Here is a 10000-nt window from a genome sequence, read left to right on the forward strand (position 1 = left end):
GTACAAAAAATTGCCTTATTGAGAAAGTCTTACAAGATTTTCTGTGGTCAATCTATTCTGAAGAAGTGTTTTAATTCTTTCATTCTACCTTGTTTTGAGTATTGTTCTCCTGTCTGGTGTTCAGCTGCTGATTCCCATCTTAATTTGTTGGACAGAAACTTACGGTCTATTAAATTTCTTATTCCTAATCTAGATATTAATCTTTGGCACCGTCGTTCAATTAGTTCATTATGCATGTTGCATAAGATTTTTCATAACTCTGACCATCCTTTACATTCAGATCTCCCTGGACAATTCTATCCTGTTCGTAATACTTGACAGGCAGTTAATTCTAATAGCCAGGCCTTCTCCATCACGAGGCTCAATACTACGCAGTACTCTAGAAGTTTTATTCCAGCTGTGACCAAGTTGTGGAATGATCTTCCTAATCGGGTAGTTGAGTCAGTAGAACTTCAAAAGTTCAAAGTTGGAGCAAATGTTTTTATGTTGACCAGGCTGACATGAGTCTTTTTATAGTTTATATATGACATATCTGTTTTTAACGTTAATAGTTTATATAGGACGTATCTGTTTTGACGCTGTTACTGTTTTTAGAATGATGTATCGTTAATTTATTCTCATCATTTATTTATTTCCTTATTTCCTGTCCTCAGTGGGCTATTTTTCCCTGTTGGAGCCCTTGGGCTTATAGCATCTAGCTTTTCCAACTAGGGTTGTAGCTCTGTTAGTAATAATAATAATAATGATATATATAAAAATGTGTATGTGTGTGTACAGTATGTATTTATGTATATAAATATCTTTTAGTTTATAAAAGGGCTTAATTATTTAACGTTTGTACTGTGCCCAATATATTTTATAATTTTGTATGTCTTATTTTATATAGTTTATTTGTATTTCTCTATTTCCATTCTGCAATGGGTTACTTTCCCCGTTGGAACACTTCGGGTTGTATCAACCTGCAATTCTCTCTATGGTTGTAGTTGGCTAATAATAATGACAAAGACCTCTTTTTTAGGGGGTGATGTGTCTGATATCACAAGGTTACAGCCTAGTTTTCCGTGGTGATGTTTTCAACCACCCTCCCCTTATCTGGATTTGGATTTCTGATTTTGGCTATACAGCCAGGTGCTGCAGTCTGTGAAACCATTCAGTGCCCAAGTGCATCTAGAGGAAAGCCTGTAACTGCATAGTTGCTTAGAAAGATCTATTTTAATGTCGTTACTGTTATTAGAATATTTTAATGGTTCGTTACTTCTCTTTTAGTTATTTTATTTCCTTGTTTGCTTTCCTCGCATTGCTATTTTTCCCTGTTGGAGCCCTTGGGCATACGTATAGCATCCTTCTTTTCCAACTAGGGTTGTAGCTTAGCTGATAATAATAATAACAATAATAATAATAATAATAATAATAATAATAATAATGATGATGATGAGGAGGATTATAATAATAGTTAGCAGGTGTTGGACAGCTTACTTAGAGTAGAAGGATGTAAAGCAATTGCAGCGAGGGCCTGCATGAACGCATCATAAACCATAAGCTTGGTAGTGCCTACATTGTCTGTGCCTGAGGCGTACTGATGGCACAACATCCTTACGGGACCCCACAACCACCCATGTATTTTACCTTAGCAGATGTTGGTCGTCATTTGCTTGGATAATGGCAGCTTCTTTATAATTTTCTAAATTTTGTTTTAGGTGTTACTAATAGAAGGGGTTTCTTAAGTTTTTTTTTTCCACCTAATATAGCTTTTGATAGCGACTTTGAAGTTCTTTTACACGGCAGATTTCTAATTTTGACATTATAAGCTTCCACTTGTTGTTCTCAACTAAAAGGCTTTCCAGTTGTAGAGCTAACTGCAGTTATTATTGAAAAGGGGAAGTTTATCAGCCCAATAAGTGAACTATATTCCTCTCACTTTGAAGATATAGCATTAACTTCGAAGCTCTCCCTGGCAAGGGTATTAGCAGTGACTTCTAAAAATTTCACAGCTTTTGGCGGAAAACTCCCAAAGAGATCTATCAAGATGGCGCTGCAAGAAGGAATGGTGAACCTGGGAACATGTTTACAGTAACACACTGGGATCGGAGTTGCAACTGCTTTCACACGTATCCAATCATATCCCATATCCTTCGAGACAAGGTTAACTCTATTCGGGGAAAGATAGGCGGGGTTGTTTCAAACACGTCCCTGTTATATACAGGTTGTATCTTCGGGATATTCTCTCCATGAGATAGAACCCCATGATACCTTTACGGGTAAAATTCTCTGGTATAACACTTGCAGAAATATTCTTGGTAGAAGCTGCTAATGAAGAACTTCCATCAGAACACCATGGCTCGAGCCCCAAAATAGATTTTCCCTGTGTCAAAATCCTTTTATTTAACAGTGACTTGAAAGATTTCATTTGCTAGAGATATTTTAACTGGAAGAGTACAGTACAAATCATTGTCTGAAGTTTTAAGGACAATTAGAATGAAATATCCCGTGATGTATATATATAATTTACATAATGTCCTGAACGATATTGGGAGTATGTTATCTCCCTAACTTTTGCGCACAAAATGTGTTTTTTTTTTCATGTGCCATAAATACTTATTACTTTGTAAGTCAACTTATTTCTTTTCAAAGCAGGGTAAACTACTTAGGTAAATACATCCCTAAATACTGTATTCTTGCGCATATATATATATATATATATATATATATATATATATATATATATATATATATATATATATATATATATATTATGTATATAATTATGTATATATATATATATATATATATGTATATGTATATATATATATATATATATATATATATATATATATATATATATATATATATATATATATATATATATATATATATATATATATATATATATATATATTTATATATATATATGTATATATAAGCAGCTCTTCTAGGAGAAGGACACTCCAAAATCACACCACTGTTCTCTAGTCTTGGGTAGTGCCATAGCCTCTGTACCATGGTCTTCCACTGTCTTGGGTTAGAGTTTTCTTGCTTAAGGGTACACTTGGGCTCACTATTCTGTCTTATTTCTCTTCCTCTTGTTTTGTTAAAGTTTTTATAGTTTATATAAGAAATATTTATTTTGTTGGTGGTGGTGTTCTTAAAATATTTTATTTTTCCTTGTTTTCTTTCCGCACTGGACTACATTTCCCTGTTGGAGCCCTTGGGCTTATAGCATCTTGCTTTTCCTACTAGGGTTGTAGCTTAGGTAGTAATAATATATATATATATATATATATATATATATATATATATATATATATATAAATATAAATATAAATATAAATATATATATATATATATATATATATATATATATATATATATATATATATATATTATATATATATCCACACAGTTTTTCAAAGATTTCTACAGGATTTCCTTTTTAAACTAGGAACGAAAAAGCTTGCAGTAAGTCGTAAGATTATATATATATATATATATATATATATATATATATATATATATATATATATATATATATATATATATATATATATTTAGGGATTTATTTTATTTATGTAGTTTACCCTACCTTTTATAAGAAATAAGTAGACTTACAAAGTATAAAGTATTTATAGCACATGAATAAAAAGACATTTATTTGCAAAGGTTATGGATATAACATATTCCTAGTAACGTTCAGGACATTGTTCTCTTGCTGGCATTAGAATTCCTAATCATTATGGAATTAGGAAGAACGTCCTGAAAAATAATTAGTTTTTAAGATTGTTCTCGATAAATAACACGGTGGAACGAAGACTACTTTGTGGATAAGTCTCTAAGACAGGATTGACCTGTCTTTGTTATTGTAGCCCAGGATTTGTGACCCACAACGCATCTCTCTTGTTAACTTTGTTTGCATAAGGTCAAAGCTAGATACCCTTACCTTCATGTTTGTCAGTGTTAATCTTTATGACATTCGTAATTTCCCTGCTCCTCCAAGTTACCTTACTAAAGGGTACCTGACACTTGCACGCATTCGTGGCACGCACTGGCACGCATTGATGCGCGAACTCGCATGAACGAGCCGTGAAAATGTCGTGAACAGTGCGGGAACTCGCGTGCCAGAGCGTACCAATGCGTGCCATGCGTGCCCAAAACTTTGAAATGTTTAAAGTTTGTGGCACGCATTGGCACGCACTAAATGGCCGTGAAATAGTCGTGAACGATGCGCCAACTGGAGTGAACTGGAGTGAACAGTGCGGGAACTGGCGTGCCAGAGCGTACCAATGCGTGCCATACTTCCCCTTCCACGCATCGTGCACGCCAGTTCACGCATCGTTCACTCCAGTTCCCTCACTGTTCACTCCAGTTCACGCCAGTTCCCGCATCGCAGCCTTCCCACTGACATTGTCACGCATTGTACTCCCACATTGTCTCGCACTGTTCACGCTAGTTCGCGCATCGTTCACTCCAGTTCCCGCATCGTTCACTCCAGTTCACGCCAGTTCCCGCATCGTTCACTCCAGTTCACGCCAGTTCCCGCCGGTTCACGCTAGTGCCCGCCTACTCACGCTAGTGCCCTCCTACTTCGCCAGTGGAGCTCTCGTGTGATTAAGGGGATTAGGGGGTATATAAATTGAGGTCCGAGGACACTCCTAGCCATTCCAGAGTTCGCCAGCGAGGAGACAACATGCCTAAACTGAAGCAGCCAAAGGGAAGGGGGAGGAAAATGGACGTGATAGAGGAGACTGCAGATCGAGATTCTCCTCATTCATCATTTTCAAGTCTCGATATGGTCATCCCGGAGACACAGCAGGATACAAGCCAGAGCCAGGTATCCAGTGATGACGATTTAAAGAAGAAGCGGGTTCGGGTGTCTAAGAAGGACATCCCTGACTACCAGTGGACGGAAGAGACGGAGACTGTTGGCCGACCTTGTCAAGGAGAACCCCATGCTCTTTGACAAGAAACACAAGGAGTGGGTAAACAAGGTGTTGAAGGACAGCAGGTGGGCATATATAGGAAGCCAGCTGGAACCTCCTGCCACAGCTGCCCAGTGCAAAAAACACTACGAAAACTTGAGGACGAGGGTTGGCAAAATTATGAAGAAGGAGAAGAAGAGTGGAGCTGGCCAGGCCCAAAGGAGTGGCCGTGATGACTTCCTCATGGACACTTGGTCGTTCCTCATACAGCACATCGTCCGGGGAGAGACAGTCGCCAGTGAGGAGTTTCGTGGCTCCGAAGGAGGTGCCACGACAGCCAGCGAAGTCGACGATGACGTGAGGTCGACGGGGTCTCGCAGCCAGGCATCTACCACCACCAGGAAGGACAAGGGGAAGGGGTCCTGCCGAACACTTGACACCTCTCACAGCGACACCTATGTGTCGGAGAAGGATTTCAGCAATATATTGAGGAATGTGAGTATTAATTTTTTTTTGACATATGCTATCTGTTGCATTAAAATGCTGTACTAAATTGTTACAATGTTTGTTATATATATACATATATATAATATATAATTTTATAATATTTTTTATGTTTCAGCAAGTGTCGAAAGCTGATTCGTCAACCCCAACGTTTATGGGCCAGCACAAGATTGTGCACGATTTTGCGTGCCTGCTGGAAGGCTACATGCGTGCCATCCCAGTACACCGATGGCACGAATTCCAAATAGAGTGCCTCAATCTCACACAACGTTACAGGGACGAGACTCAGGTCTTCCAGCAGGCACAGCACAATCCTCAGTGACCTGGGCAGGCCCACAGCAACAGCGACCTTTACAGCCCCCTGTGCATCAGCAACCCCCTCAGCAACAGTCACCTTGGCAGCCCCCTCAGCAGCAGTCAACTTGGCAGCCCCCTCACCAGCAGTCACCTTGGCAACCCCCTCACCAGCAGTCACCTTGGCAACCCCCTCACCAGCAGTCACCTTGGCAACCCCCTCACCAGCAGCAACCTTGGCAGTCCCCTCAACCAGGACCCTCGCATGCACAGCCAGAGCAGCAGCAGCAGCATCGTCCAGCCAGTCATAACTGGGTGCCGCAGTCAAGCCCTTCTTCCTTGCCCCGTACCACGGACTGGCACCCAGGGATGCCAACTCCACTGTCATCCACCCCTGTCCAGGTGACCTCGCCATCAGTGCCAGTGTCGTCACCCACCCTTGTCCAGGCTCCTTCACCAGCACCTTCATTAACGTCGCTGTCGGCGGCATTCAAAAGTCCATTGACCTTCCCTGTCCTGACCCCGGGGACCATCGACAGCAACCTTGATGAAGCCATGACACCCTCACCCCTCTACTCGTCCAAGGAGCTTGATACCCCACCAGTCAAGGACAAGGAAATTTAAATAGTGTAAAATATTTGTACATAATTGAAGTGTGATACTTGTATATATATGTTGTTTTAATGTCAATAAAATATTTATATATTTCCAAACACTTTTTGTCTATTTCCTTAAAATACAAAGAAAGAAACAGTAAAGTAAAAAATAATAAAAGTGAAGAAAAATAAACCCCCCCAAAAATTTATATTTTTCTTAATGTGGAAAAAAAATGATATCTTATTTCAAACTATTTTTATCTTTATAATGAAGAGAAACGAAAAGGAAACGAAAAAATTAATGAAAATGAAAGAAAAATAAACCTAATATGTTTTTATATTTGCTGTCTTAATGTGAAAAAATATTGGAAAGTTGAGTATTATCTTTACTATGTATAAATGTAAGCTCTTGTCATTTTGAATGAAATCAAAAGTGATATTAACGTAAACAAGAGCTGTTGCCTACCGGAGGCATCCAGGATGCTATCGCTCGCTCTTAGGGGTCATTTAGTTTGCTAGAGCGACGTTCCCAGTTTGTTTTGCTTTAATAATCTAGCTATTTAGCTCCGCATAAAATGCTTATATTGTTAGCTCGGGGATTTTGACACGATCGAGGTAACGATCCTGCCTTTGTCGACGTATTGTCGCTATAGGGAAATTTTTTTAAGTTTGCTGTTTTCATGTAAAAATGAAATGATGTCTTATTTCATGCACACACTTATTTTCATCTATTACCAATCAAGATGCACATTTTTTGTTTTAAATAAAAATGAAATGAAAAATAAACCCAAGAAATTTTTAAGTTTGCTGTTTGAATGTAAAAATAAAATGCTTTCTTAATAGTTGTACATATTTTATGTCTGCTATTTATATGTAAATCAAATGCTTTCTTATAGAAACTAAAATAAAGGGCCACAAAAAATACAAACGAAAAATATACGTTTCTTTTATTTACAAAATGGAACAACTATACAGCTCATGGAGGTACTACAATTTTTTCTTGCCAAGGGACAGCACCAGCAGGGGACATGTAGTAATGTGAAAGGTAGTCTTGCTGATCCTTTGCATCCTTCTGGATATGATGGCCGGGTAGAGTCATCAGCCCCTGCAGGTTTTGCTCATTCCTCCAGGCACCAGGGATCAGAGCATGTGTGTCCGGATCTTCGTAGTCCACTTCTGACAAAGCACCTGGGTATTTGATGAGGACGAGGTTGTGCAGGACACAGGCACACATGATGATCAGGTTGATGGTGCTGGGCTTCTGTTGCATCGTCGTCAAGAAGCAACGGAACCTTTGACTTAAAATTCCAAAGGCATTCTCAACGACACGTCGGGCACGAGACAACCTGTAGCTATATATGCGTTCTCGTAGGACTTGTGACCGATGGGAGAATGGTTTCATCATCCAGGTTCGTAGAGCAAAGGCGTCATCCCCAACGAAGTGATAGGGCACTGGGTGGTCATCATTAGGGAGTGGTTCTGGTTGAGGCACTTCAGCTCTGTTGTCTTCTACAGCATCATGCAGAGAACAGTTGCTCCATGTTCCTCCATCCGACGCACCACCCTCTGCCCCAACATCCACATAGAGGAACCTGTAGGAAGCATCTGCGACTGCCATCAGTACAATGCTGTGGAAGCCCTTGTAGTTGTAGTAGTAAGAGCCAACATTGGGTGGCTTCTTTATGGCAATGTGCTTTCCGTCCACAGCCCCCAGACAGCTGTGGTAATTCCATCTGGAGCTGAATCTGGCAGCAACTTCCTTCCAGGCCTCTTCAGTTTTGGGGCAACGCAGCACTTCGTCCTTGTAGGCAGCGATGATGGCTTTACACACCTCTGGTATTAACTTGCTGATGGTACTTGCTTCAACCCTGAAGCTGTACTGTAGACTTTGATAGGAATTTCCAGTGGCTAAAAAGCGGAGGGTGACAGCAAGCTTGAGTCCAACTTGAAGCGGTTCCCTCATGAAGGTGGACTGCTTCAGGAGGTGCGGGGTTAACTTCTCAACCATCTCTTGAAACAGGTCAGGTGTGATTCTGAGGTAATTTTTGTAGCCCTTTGGATCTTCCTTGTGGAGTTCAGTCAATAGACTGTCATAGTGTCCAAACGAGTGCCCTCTGGTTAAGCATTCCCTGACCCACACTTTCCTTTGTATCTTTCTTCGAGGTAGGGTTGGCTTTTGTTTCTCTTTTTCCTTTGCCAGCCTTTTCTGATGCACTCCAACAAATGCTACAGCAGCTGCCAGGTATAGGTATCTTCTTCTCAATGCAATGGTGTCTCTGACAGTAAGCATGTTGTCTCGTCTGAAGCCAATCCAAGAATGTCCTCGGGTTGGAAAAGCCCCGTTTTTATATGGAGTGGCCAATTCGTGAACTGGCGTGAACGATGCGGAAACGATGCAGAATGATGAGTGAACTCGCGTGAACGTGTCGTGAACGATGCGCGAACTACGCGTGCCAATTCGTGCCATCGCGTGAACGATGCGCGAACTGGAGTGAACTGGTCGTGAACAGTGCGCGAAAAACACCAGTGCGTGCCAAAAAGGGGCACGCACTGGCGCGCATCAATGCGTGTCAGTGCGTGGCAAAAATGCGCGCAAGTGTCAGGCAGGCTTTACTTTATTACAAAATTTGCTTCACACTTGTGCGCAGTTACTCAGCTTTCTAGTTCGTGTATAAATTAAATTTTTCAGCATATATACTGTAAATTACTCATTCCTGCTTTTCCTGTCACTATTAAGTGTAAGTTATCTTCAAATAAAAGGGCTATTTAATTCAAGGCCAAGGAAGAATAACAGCGATTCTAAATTTTATAACAAAGTAATTAATGGAATTGAGAAATTGGAAGCAAAACAATTCATTTAAATTTAAGTAAGTTTATTCGATTTGTACAGTCTGCGATTGTGAGTTTTGTAAATTCTCCAGGTTTAGTGAACTTGCATCTCTAATTAATCTAAAAAAAAAAGTAAGCTTTGATAAATTCAAGTTTTTAATAAATTAACTATCCCTGAGGAGGATTATCAAAGCAGTTTTCCCACTTGGCCATATTAACATGTAATGGAGTTGGTTTCAGTCTTAGGAATCAACCACTATATGACTTACTTTTTAGATGAAATGCATTTTATGTATTTAATCAAATAGTTTTCTTGTCATATTTCCAATTCAAATTTCCTCATTAATCTAGAAAATTGAACTCATCTGGTTTGCTCTGAACAACAGATGCTAGTGCTTGATAAGAAAGGTATTTTGAGTGTTGAGAAATTCTATGGTTTAAAACTAGCGTATTGTTGTTTTCAAATACAACTTCGGTTTTCAGGACAGTCTTCTACCTGGCTTTTGAGTTTTACTATCAACTTTGTGGGCTGTTGCCTTTCATTTGCACGGTGTAAGTCTTCAGAATCCTCTTCAGAATCCTCTTCAGAGATGTGATGGTCGCTGTGGGCTGCGTCAAATTGCTCATTTGTGGATGATGATGTTTCCCTTTCGATTTTTATGGTGAAGATGGATTCGTCTTCCATGTTCGCTATTACCTGCAAGAAGAACAGAAGTCATCAATAGGGATTATTGGTATTTTAATCCTTGCCACGATTAGTATTATCTTGTGGGTTTCTTTTTTCGGTGAGAGGCAAATTTTTGGCCTAGAAAATAGAATGTTGCACAGGGGCTTGGGTAAGAAAGGTGTGAATAAACCCAAAAG

The 10000-nt window shown here is 39.7% G+C and overlaps 1 protein-coding gene and 1 long non-coding RNA gene across 3 annotated transcripts in view; one reads left to right on the forward strand and one right to left on the reverse strand.

The window, feature by feature from the left end:
- Positions 1-10000, forward strand: part of LOC137623247 (uncharacterized) — a 234255-nt gene that overhangs the window by 34741 nt on the left and 189514 nt on the right. The window lies entirely within an intron of this gene.
- LOC137623824 (transcription factor CP2-like) overlaps positions 9554-10000 on the reverse strand; it is a 16049-nt gene continuing 15602 nt past the window's right edge. For both annotated transcript variants that reach the window (XM_068354636.1, XM_068354635.1), the window contains one exon: positions 9554-9833. In XM_068354636.1, coding sequence (XP_068210737.1) covers positions 9597-9833 — 237 coding nt within the window. In that variant the 3' untranslated portion in view covers positions 9554-9596. The remainder of the gene's footprint in view (positions 9834-10000) is intronic.

This window comes from Palaemon carinicauda, chromosome 30 (assembly GCF_036898095.1).
Source record: "Palaemon carinicauda isolate YSFRI2023 chromosome 30, ASM3689809v2, whole genome shotgun sequence".
In the NCBI taxonomy this organism is placed as follows: domain Eukaryota; kingdom Metazoa; phylum Arthropoda; class Malacostraca; order Decapoda; family Palaemonidae; genus Palaemon; species Palaemon carinicauda.